Raw genomic sequence first — 12,433 nt, 5'->3', positions numbered from 1 at the left:
TGAGGGCTTTTTCACTGCCACTGCTAGGGTTTGAAATTCCAGGGAGTTCTCAGATACAGATCTTTTGCCTTGACGTAACTGTAATAGTTGATCGCTGACAGAGGAATCGCCTACAGGGTGTCCAGACATTTCCTTGAAATAATTTATGAAACTTTGCACAGAAGAGGTAATCTCTGTCTCCTGGAACCACAGCGCCTCTGCCCATCGTAACACTGCCCTGGAAAGCTGCTGGATGATGAATGAGATCTTGGATCTTTCCGTGGGATATCGATGAGCGTGTTGTTCGAGAGTGAGCGAACATTGCAGCAGAAACCCGTTTCAATCCTCCGCCCGGCCAGAGAAGGGCGCTGGTCGAGAGATGGAGTTTGTGACGTACACCAGCGTGGGAGCGGGGTTTGCGGAAGCACTGTCTTCGTGCTGTGCCAGATTCATTGCTGTGTTGGTCAAGCCTTCTGTCAGGACACAGACGAGAGACAGAGGTAAGTGAATCCACGTACAGTGCTTTATTTACAAGATAGTGCAGGCAGGGTAAGCAGACAGTGATTTCAGGTGCCGATTCGGTGCAGATCACTCAGTGCGGGGTTAAAAGCGGGTGAGTACGTCCCTTGCAGATATGTCAAAGCCACACAGTCACATTTCGCTGATACTTATTTCCTTCACCTTCAGACACGGAAGTTATCAAACCAGCTTGGAGAACATAAAGAAAAGACTCGGAAGGTCGCTGGATTTCAGACCACGGGGTAATGCTCAGGGAAACCTGGGGGCAGTAGCACAATGACACAGAGGTTAGTGTTACAAAGGTGAGTATACGTTACGTTTCAAGATCTGCAGGGCTTCGGTCGAGGTTGCTGATGGTGAACAGGTGCGGGTGATTAGTATTGAGGTGAACGTGATCGTTGTGAGATGGATGGGACCGGGATTGACTGGTCCCTGACATCTGCCAATTTCCACATACATTTCATAAGAAAAAGCAGTGGTATCGTCAAAGGATAAACATGAATATCCTAATAATGAATCAGGAAGTCTTCATTGTCAAGAAAAAATCTACATTCCCAACTCAAAATTTTCTAGTGACTGGTCACATCTAAATTTTTCAATTTTTTTACAGTGTTGTAAATGGCTCAGTCAGTACTACTGCTCCCATATATGAAATACAGGGAATACAATGGAATAGTGGATTGCAATAAGGTTAGCAGTATACAACCCTATTCTAATAGTCAAATAATATTTTTTTAATCATACCCTTATTGGGGGCTGAGCCCCCCTAAAATGGAAATCCTAGAAACGCCCCTGGTTGGATGGAAATGGTGCTTGTTTACAAATGTTTTGTGTGTTATTCCAATTTTGCGCATAAGTTAAATTTGCAGCTTTGGATGAAACCCAGCTACTGAAAACACTGGATCAAGAGCTGCTTGCGTATAAATTAACATACTGTCATGCTGTGTTTTTATATCAAATTACATCACAAGCTTTACAATTTGATAAACACACTGAATATTTTTTTACTTCAGTATCTCCAGCTGACAGTTTGGGCTCTTCAGCCCATCAGAAAGAAGCTTCACTCCAGAATCCTTCAGGTCATTGTTACTCAGGTCCAGCTCTCTCAGGATGTTTGAGTTTGAGGATTGTAGAGCTGAAGACAAACTTCCACAGGACTGAGCAGTGAGATTACATCCACATAGCCTGTGTAAAGAACAAAACAAACAAATATAATGTATATGAATATATGTATATTTATGTATATAAAAAATATGTTTACTTATTGTATTTATTTATCTGGTAGGGTTTATAATCTGGAGCACATAAGACTTCCAAAAAGTTTTGACTGTGGTAGTACTCAATGAATTGACGATTTTGTTCGCTTTGACTCGTTGGATGCAGGGGCGTCACTAGGCCCTTTTTAGGGGGGCTTCAGCCCAACCCCTAAACTTCTGCCCAGCCCCCCTAAAAAATTATTTGATTCATTAATTTGTGATTGCTTCAGTCCCCTTTAAAAACTCATTTGAAATGGTGGCAAGCTGCGTCAAGTTTCGACTCCTCCCCTCATCTGAGTCAGCATGGATTCAGTGCATTTTTCAATCCGCAGGGCGGATTGAGCGAACATCAGAGAGTACAAGGTGTGTGTGTGTGTGTGTGCATTTATTGATAGATTGCTATGATATGACATCTGCATCGGTGCAGTTCTTGTAATTGCAGTTTAGATAATGTTACTGGACCAATACATGTTTCGGTTTCTCATCCAATACCAATACGTCTTCGCTGTGTTCACCTTCAGCCCTTATCACAGTGTGATAGTTGTTTTTTCTTCCAACAAAAATGAAGCGATTAACAGCCATGAAAACATACTTTAGAAAACGATCATGATTTATTTTAATTTACTTTTTAAAATTGAAAAAATATTATTGTGTATTTCCGCATTACATTATCCAGCCATGCACAGAAATGATTAAAGACACACATCATTTTCTGAAAGCACTAAATGGCACAGAGAGAGAAACATCATGTGGAGTTATTTTGTTTTGTATTATTAAATATAATTTTGTATTAAGTTATAATAAATCATTAGTGTATCATGATACATATATTAGAGTAAGAGTAGAGTAAAGGGATTTGTGATTTTTTTAAGTAATTGATTTATAGACGTGGCAAATTGATAATTCATTTTATTTTGCCAATAGACAATTACATTAATACATGTTTTGTCTATATTCTTAATGAATATTAGCTGGTTAGTTCAATCATTTGAAATGAAATAAATTTTCAGGCGGTGACTTGATGTATAACCAACCGTATTGTTGACTATAAAGGCTAAAAAGCTGAAAAAATAAAAAATAATTTATATTTCATTGTAGATGGATATACAACATTTTTTCTTGTCGTGCGGGAGTAGGTCTGCAAATGAGCAACAGTCAGGTGAGAATAGAACGTAGACAGCCCTCTCACACACAATACCACTGTGTTCCCAAGATTCATTGCAGTCATTGAACCCTTATGTTGTTTTAATTGTCCGCCAATTTCCACGTACATTTCATAAGAAAAAGCAGTGGTATCGTCAAAGGATAAACATGAATGTCCTAATAATGAATCAGGAAGTCTTCATTGTAAAAAAAAAAAAAATCTACATTCCCAGCTCAAAATTTTCTAGTGACTGGTCACATCTAAATTTTTCAATTATTTTACAGTGTTGTAAATGGCTCAGTCAGTACTACTGCTCCCATATATGAAATACAGGGAATACAATGGAATAGTGGATTGCAATAAGGTTAGCAATATACAACCCTATTCTAATAGTCAAATAATATTTTTTTAATCATACCCTTATTGGGGGCTGAGCCCCCCTAAAATGGAAATCCTAGAAACGCCCCTGGTTGGATGGAAATGGTGCTTGTTTTACAAATGTTTTGTGTGTTATTCCAATTTTGCGCATAAGTTAAATTTGCAGCTTTGGATGAAACCCAGCTACTGAAAACACTGGATCAAGAGCTGCTTGCGTGTAAATTAACATACTGCCATGCTGTGTTTTTATATCAAATTACATCACAAGCTTTACAATTTGATAAACACACTGAATATTTTTTTACTTCAGTATCTCCAGCTGACAGTTTGGGCTCTTCAGCCCATCAGAAAGAAGCTTCACTCCAGAATCCTTCAGGTCATTGTTACTCAGGTCCAGCTCTCTCAGGATGTTTGAGTTTGAGGATTGTAGAGCTGAAGACAAACTTCCACAGGACTGAGCAGTGAGATTGCATCCACATAGCCTGTGTAAAGAACAAAACAAACAAATATAATGTATATGAATATATGTATATTTATGTATATAAAAAAATATAATGTTTATACGTATTTATTTATCTGGTAGGGTTTATAATCTGGAGCACATAAGACTTCCAAAAAGTTTTGACTGTGGTAATACAGTTGAAGTAAACTCAATGATCAGTGAATATATCTGATGGTTTTAACTTAAAGAAAGAATTTAAGGCGATTACACAAAATTAAGGGCTTCCATTAGATTTTAAATGTATGTTCAATTCTTCATAAAACACCTGTCACAGCAAGGCAGAGAAGGGACAGTGGATCCAGTTGCAGCATGTTTGTATGTTAAAATATATAAAAAAAAAAAAAAATTCCAAAGGGTACAAAGACAGAAAAAAACAGCAGGCATACATGCATAGACAAGATAAATATATTTACATTTAGTAAATTAGCAGACACTTTTATCCAAAGTGACTTACAAATGAGGGCAATAGAAGCAATCAAAACCATCAAAAGGCCAATAATATATAAGTGTTGTGAAAACTCTCGGTTACCCTAACGCTGTACATGTAGCAATTTATTTTTTTTTATTTTTTTTTTATAATAATTAAAAGAAAAAACTACATAGAATAGAAAAGGAATAGGGAACACTAGTGTAAGAGGGTTTTCTTTTTAATTTATTTCCATTTTCTTTTTTAATTAAGAACCAAACTAGACACAGGTAAGAAACTAATCAGCAACTATGAAAGCAAATGAGAACAAATTTAGGAACCAAGGAAACAAAAGACAGAAAATAAACACAGGAAACTAGAAACAAGATACAACAGGATGAAAAGAACATTAAAATAAGAGTCCCGGAACATAAACAGAACATCATCCTGATAACACTTGGACATGTACCAATCTACAGATCAGTTATTCATGATTTAGATACTATCAATGATTCAGATTACCAAATCCGGATTACAAGTATTCTGACTGAAACCACATTTCACAACGTAGGCTACAGATACATAATGAACAAATGGTAAAACAGTCCCATAATTTAAGTGTTTTTATTTGAAAAGACAGTGAACGTCTCAAATTATGACTGTTACCATGGTTCCCAGAGAGGAGGAACGGGACACTGCATCTTGGACTGACGCTGTGGGGAAGTTCATCAGTGTAACCGGTGTCTGAAGCATGTGTGCAAACACAACAACTCTATTGGCCGACCACAGTCTATGATGTCATCACTGGAGCACCATGAATATAAGAGTGTGCCTGCAATGTACATCATCAGCTTTTTTTGTCTCCAGGAGCTGCTTGTTTGCATGCACATGTAAGATAAACACTGAATGCACTCATTATGTTGCATTTGTGGTAAATTCTAGCTTTATTCTATCCAGTGCAATGAAATAATAACAATGGTAATAATAATAATAATTACTGCTGAAATAACAAATGGCAGCTTCTGTCTTGGGCTTCTAGGTGGGCAGAGTAGAGGCAGATATTATCTATTAATTTTTTCTCCTCTGCTGAACACCTTGTTACTTTTGGCAAGACATATGCAAAGCAAAACAGGCCTGGGAGTCCCTTCACAGCATGGAATCTGTCCAGACGCTGATCAGCAGTGTTACTGGAGGAAGGTGTTCTCTCCTCTCTGAAGAGGGTGTTAAAGGGGTGCCATTATGCTTTTTCACTTTTTCAACTTTAGTTAGTCTGTAATGTTGCTGTTTGAGCATAAATAGATCTGCAAAGTTACAAAGCTCAAAGTTCACTTCAAAAGGAGATTTTTTTTTTTTAACAGAAATCACTTTTCAAAAACTACAACGAACGACTCGTTTGGACTACAACGCATATTTTCTGGGACTCGTGATATCACAAAGATCGACGAATGGGACAAGACCTGGTTGAGCTACACTAGAGAAGGTAGCAAGTTTTATCACTATGTCAGAGACGCACTAGTGTTCCCAAGGCAAACAAGCTTAGAGTGGTTACAATCATCTGGGTTTAAATCTTGCTCAAATTGATTTGATTTTGAGGCAATATTTAAACAGAAGCTGACAGCAGGCGGCTATAGTAAGAGGCAGGACATTTCAATCACAACACACACTCGCCCAGCTTACCAATCACAGCACATTTCATAAATTTTAGAAGGCGGGCCTTCATTTGATACAGGAACTATTCGAGCCGTTCATGCCAGACTGGGGAGAGAGGTGTTGTTATAATGTTAAATATGTGAAAAACAAAATCAAGACCTTGTAAACGAGCATAATAGGACCCCTTTAAGAAAATAGGATTGCAAGGGCTCTTTCTGTCACTTGTTTCAGAGAATATGCAAAGTAGTGTTCCTTTATACTAGCACTCATTTTATAATAAAATAACATTTTATTTCTATTCTGTTTACTTGTTTTCTTCTATTTATAATATATAAAAAACTTGAACCTCTAACAGTAGCATTCTCTATTCTATATTTCTATTCTATCTACTTTTCATTCTTTTTATTTATTATTAAAAAAATAATAATACTTGCTACATGTGCTGCATATTGTAATATCATTGCTCTTTTGTTGGTTTGATTGCTTCTTTTGTCCTTATTTGTAAGTCACTTTTGATAAAAGCATCTGTTGATGCAAAATGTAAATGTTTCCTCCCTTTATGCTTACACAGTAAAATCAGCAGCGTGTTAAAAGTTATTAGTTTCCTGTTGACGCTGTTTCCATCCTTTGAAACGGTAATAGTGGACTGTTAAACATTACCGCGCAAACAATTTCGTTTTTGTGACGCATAACACCATGTTGAAGTGTCGTGTCGCGCCTACTGCAAACGAGCAATCCAGTCTTTCTGCAGACGGAGGTTGTGTAATGTGGAACATTTACCAGTCAATTGATGTTATCTAATGCAAAACAGAAATTAGAGCATGTTTAAAAACTTATATTCACCCTAGGCTTAAGTTTGAATTGCATTATCTGTATGATGCTTGTTCTCAGCGCTCAGTATCATGTCCGTCATGTCGTCATTATCTGCGTCAAGACACAAATGCGCTTCCATCATGTTTTTCTAATTACGTTTATGTAAGCATGGTGAAAGTGAGTTAAAGGTAAGTTAAACTGTAAATCCGTCAGTCTTTCTGTTGATAGATTTCACGTAACGTCACACACTCATAGAAACGTCCACCTGGAGGACAAAACCAAGCTTTGCTCCACTGACCACCAGTTATTTTTACACAGATTGCATTAAGTAGTAATGTAGTAAAACGCAGATATTAAAAGGAGAAATTCAGTAAACACTTTTTTGATGATGTATATATTGTACAGGCAAGCATATGAACCCAGAATATAAACACAATGTGCAAAGTTTCACGTTAAATGGTTTCCCATAGAAAACCATTAGAAAGAAAACACTGAACCATTAAGCAGATTGCGTTCATATTCTGCTTGCCTATGTAAACTATGCATGATTTATATAGTGATTACTGAATTTGGTCTTTTAATATTACTGTTTTAAATATATTAATGCACTTTAAGTGATTTTACAATGTTTGTCGCACTGTTTTATGATTGAAATATTGCCGTGGGAGCTTTATATGGATTGCAAATGGCCAAAACTTGCATTTCGTTCACACACCTTTGTTTTATTCTTGTGAGATGTGATTTAAATATTTGCGGCTGTGAAACAGATGGAAAAATGATAGGCTTGTGCTGCAGTTCTATGGATGTTTTGCCCTCCAGGTCTTCGAGACGGTCACCTGACTGAAAGCTATGAATAGGGGATATGTCGAAAATTACCTGACCAAACACGGAAAACAGGGCTATATTCGAAATCGCTCCATACCCTTATATAGGGCACTATTTGAGGGGACAGCAATTTTTAATGGTGTCTGAAACCATAGTGGACGTTCTCGAGTGCACTCATTCAATCCCAAAATGCACCTCAAAAATGAGTGTACAACTGGTGCACACTCAACGGCTAGAGAATACCCATAATGCACTGTGAGAGTCACGTGCTGAATGAATTCCTGCATCTCGCCAGAAGATGAATAATCATTATGTTCATATTACAAAGTGCTCATGCATGGCATACAGGATAATGCAACACAGGTATAAATTAATTGTAAGTTTATTATTAAATTGTTTCATTAGGGCACATAATTTCCATGACAGAGTTCAAGATAAATCCTTTAATCTTACTACTGGAGCTGCTAATTTGCCAGTTTTAAATGATTAATAAACAGCAAACACAAACTATGCAAAGGCGGCAGTCCTTCCGGTGCACTCAGTGTCCAAATTCACGCACTCATTTTCATTCACTCCTTCTTAGTGTACTGAATTAGTGATCTAATGTAGGGAATAGCGAATGAGGGTATAGGGGGAGATTTCTTTTTCAGCCCAGGTCTCATCGCTTCCGCTTGTCGGAGAACGTGCTAAAAGCTGTAATGAAAAATAGCAATATCTATGGACTTTTAAGATAATCAGTTAAACTAGCTAGCTGTTTTTATTGTTGTCATTTTTTATATAAATGTTAGTGAAAAGAATAAAAATAAAAATAATTAAGATATCATCAACGTTCAACGCTTGAACCGGAAGAGACGAGACCAGGTTAACAGAATACAGAAGTCTGTGCATAACCCCTATTTCCTTCAATGCCCACTGGCCGAGCATGCAGGTACTTTAGCTTGAAACCAGTCTTTATCAGTTCATATGGAATGCTATTATGGGTTAAATAATGTTCTAAATATTTCCAGATATGTAAAGTTAAGTTTTAATGGAGAAAGATATGTCTGAATCTATCTGTATTTTCTTTTCACATTATAAATAATAAATTAATAGTAAGATATGTTAATTTTAAGATGCCTTATTACTCATGTAACTCTTTAAAATGATACACATGTATTTAATAATCAGATTAAATAAATACTTAAATTGTTTCAGGCCTTCATGTGAATATTGCACAATATTTAATTGACCCTAGAATGAAGGATGAAAATAAAAATTTTATGATTTGACACCCTCTTATAGACAGCTCTCAGCATACTCAAAATTAGGAGTAATCACAATTATTTTACCATATTTACAGTCCTAATGTAAATTTAAATTACTGAAATGTGTTTTTTCTTTTATTCCTTTTTCAACAGAATTGGCCCAGACTTCTGCAGTGTAAAGTGAAGGAAGCTCCTCTCATAAGATTTTAAACTGTGAGTCTGATGACGATTGCGATTGAAGCCCTTCAAGAAAGGAGCAGAATGCTGAAGATGAATCCAGAATTGTGATTCTGTGTCATTTATATGTTATTCTATGTGCAATACAAATTTAAAATGCACAAATGAATATGAACAATTTAATTTTAATTGGGCAGACACACAATATCTGCTTATGTTCACACCTGGGATTTACTAATTATTAATTTAAGATATCAAACTGCCAAAAGATAAATGGTTAGTTGTCCCAAAAATGAAAAATTGTCATTATTTCTCACTCTCTGTCATTCCAAACCTGCAAGACTTCCATTCATTTTCAAAAACACAAATGAAGATATTTTTAAACTGAACCTGAGAGATTTCTGTCCTTCCATCACAGTCTACACAACTAATACTTTGATACTCCAAGAAGTATAAAGAGATCATAAATCTAATGCAAATGAATTGAGTGGTTTAGTCCAAAAAAGAGATTGCTTTACAATGAACAGATTAAATTTTTCTTTTTCTTTTCACATTTAAACATTGATCAGGGAACATAAACAGAAAAACAGAAAATTTGGACTAGCCACATATGTGACCCTGGACCACAAAACCAGTCTTAAAGGGGTCATATGATGCTGCTAAAAAGAACATTATTTGGTGTAATGAAATGTGTTTATGCGGTTTAAGGTTAAAAAAACACATTATTTTCCACATACTGTACATTATTGTTTCTCCTCTATGCCCCGCCTTCTGAAACGCTTGATTTTCACAAAGCTCATCATTCTGAAAAGCGTGGTGTGCTGTGATTGGCCAGCTATCCAGTGCATTGTGATTGGCCGAATGCCTCAAGTGTGTGACGGAAATGTTACACCCCTTAACATATTGTGAAGTTAAAAAGCAGATATGTGTGTGTGATTGCTGCACTGTCAACGGAAATAAGCGAAACAAAGGAGCTGAGTTCGAATCGACCGTCGGAGAATGCCGAACAGCGGAGAGGGGCGGAGAGTGCCAAGCGAACACGGTAGAGAGTGAAAATCACATGGCAGGGTGCAGGGTGCAGGGTGCAGAAAAGTCGCAGATGCGATTGTTTTCAGTGAGATAACAACGCGGATTAGATGCACGAGCACTTTCTGTATCAGCATGAAGGTGATGCGTGCTGGAGAGTTAAAAGATTGTGAGTGATGCACAAAACGGGAAACGCATCAGCTGTCGGTCATCTCAGGGACACTGATGGCATGGAAATATCTCTCTTTAATTATGAGAAGGATTGAAGGATGATTGTCACGTGAATCTGTGGTATTTGATTATTATAATGTATAATATGAAGGAAAAAACAGTAATTTGTATTATGCTAGAATTATTACTAAGTGTATGACGCACAACTTTCGTGTATTCATAAGTGCATAAATGCAGTAAAATGCCATAGATCTCATGTTTGCTTACTGTTCATGTAAAATGTTATAAATGTTATGCTTGCATAAGAAAAGAAAATAAGCTAAATATATAAATGAACAAACAAGAGACAATTGTAAATTGTAAATTTTATTTAAATTGTATTTGTTCACAGTTGTTAACATTTCATCAGAAGTAATGATGTATCCTTTTCTTTGTTTTTTGTTTTTTTTTTCATTTAAGGTTATCAACCTAATTGAATCTACTTGAGCCAAACTGAAACTGTTGTCTAACCTGCCAAACTACCAAATACAAGAGCTGAAAAGTGATTCTGGAGTTGTTCCCTGTATCCCCTGTAGTTGGCTGATGCTTTATTCGAGTTAGAAGCAGATGTTGAAAACAATTCCCAGATAACTCGACACACATCTGACATAAGAACAGCAAAAATAGAAAAATAAACATACAATAAAAATAAAATAAAATTACTAAGACTTAGCAATTTATGTATAGATTTGTGAATTTTAACTCTATATATAACTGCATAAATAAAGAGATATGCATATGTATTTACATAATACTTGAGAAAGGCAATAATTACAGATGTAGAATGATTTATGGAAAAGAATTACAGAACACAGGTAATGATTCATATGTTAGCTGTTTTAGCTGGAGATGGCATGGGGAGTTGTACAAGTCCTGAAGACTGGGCAGGTGCACACCAATGATCCTTTCTGCAGTCCTATCAGTCCGTTGCAGTCTTCTTAAATCTGATTTGCTGGCTTACCCAAACCAGACAGTCATAGAAGAGCACAGAACTGACTCAATAATAGCCGAGTGTCATCTGTGCCTGTGGCAGGTTGAACTTTTTCAGCTGACGAAGGAAGTACAACCTCTGCTGGGCCTTTTTCACAATGGAGTCAATGTGAATGTTCCACTTCAGGTCCTGAGAGATTGTGGTGCCCAGGAACCTGAATGACTCCACTGCAGCCACAGAGAGCAGGGGGTTTCTCCTAAAGTCTACGATCAACTCCACAGTTTTGAGAGTGTTCAGCTCCAGGTTGTTGTGACTGCACCAGACAGCCAGCTGCTCAACCTCCTGTCTGTAAGCAGACTCGTCTCTGTCCTGGATGAAACCGATGACTGTGGTGTCGTCTGCAAACTTCAGGAGCTTGACAGAGGGGTCCTTAGATGTGCAGTTATTTGTGTAGAGGGAGAAGAGCAGTAGGGAGAGAACGCAGCCCTGAGGAGCTCCAGTGCGGATGGTGCGGGTGTTGGATGTGAGTTTTCCCAGCCTTACTAACATATAACATGATTTCTAGTCGTGTCTTCTTTTGAAGGCCAAACAAAGTAGTTTTTGCTTTCTCAACGAAACAGCGTCACACAACGCGGCTTTGAGTGAGACGCGGCCTAGAGTGAGCAGAGGCGGGCGGCTTGAGAATGGCACGGCAGGCGGATTTCTACGAAGGAGCGTACTTGGGGCTTGCAAGCAACCACATGTGACAACCCGGGGCTGGACTCCGTGTCGTCCATGGTGAAAAGCCGATTCAGCAAGCCACCAGTGCAAAGTTGATGTATTTCCTCAGCAACCAGCACGGTTTAGCTCCAGGCATGACAAAGTGGATATCGTCCTCTTTTTGGAAGGCTAAACAACGTAGTTTCGCTTTCACGGTGAAACACACAGCATCTATATTACAAAACCCGATTCCAAAAAAGTTGGGACACTGTACAAATTTGAGTAAAAAAGGAATGGAATAATTTACAAATCTGATAAACTTATATTTTATTCACAATAGAATATAGATAACATATCAAGTGTTGAAAGTGAGGACAATTTGAAATGTCATGCCAAATATTGGCTCATTTTGGATTTTCATGAGAGCTACACATTCCAAAAAAGTTGGGACAGGTAGCAATAAAAGGCTGGAAAAAGTTAAATGTACATATAAGGAGCAGCTGGAGGACCAATTTGCAACTTATTAGGTCAATTGGCAACATGATTGGGGATAAAAAGAGCCTCTCAGAGGGGCAGGGTCAGTGTCTCTCTCAGAAGTTAAGATGGGCAGAGGATCACCAATTCCCCCAATGCTGCGGTGAAAAATAGTGGAGCAATATCAGAAAGGAGTTTCT

At 37.4% G+C, this 12,433-nt stretch overlaps 1 protein-coding gene across 1 annotated transcript in view; it reads right to left on the bottom strand.

The window, feature by feature from the left end:
• Positions 1-12,433, bottom strand: part of LOC109098073 (proline-rich coiled-coil 1) — a 51,567-nt gene that overhangs the window by 22,170 nt on the left and 16,964 nt on the right. The window contains exons 4-5 of the mRNA XM_042746806.1: positions 3,582-3,758; positions 1,507-1,683 (exon numbers count right to left, since the gene is read on the bottom strand). Of these exons, the coding sequence (XP_042602740.1) occupies positions 1,507-1,683; positions 3,582-3,758 (354 nt within the window). The remainder of the gene's footprint in view (positions 1-1,506; positions 1,684-3,581; positions 3,759-12,433) is intronic.

This window comes from Cyprinus carpio, chromosome A4, assembly GCF_018340385.1.
Source record: "Cyprinus carpio isolate SPL01 chromosome A4, ASM1834038v1, whole genome shotgun sequence".
NCBI lineage: Eukaryota > Metazoa > Chordata > Actinopteri > Cypriniformes > Cyprinidae > Cyprinus > Cyprinus carpio.
This window is presented reverse-complemented; position numbering and strand designations above follow the sequence as displayed.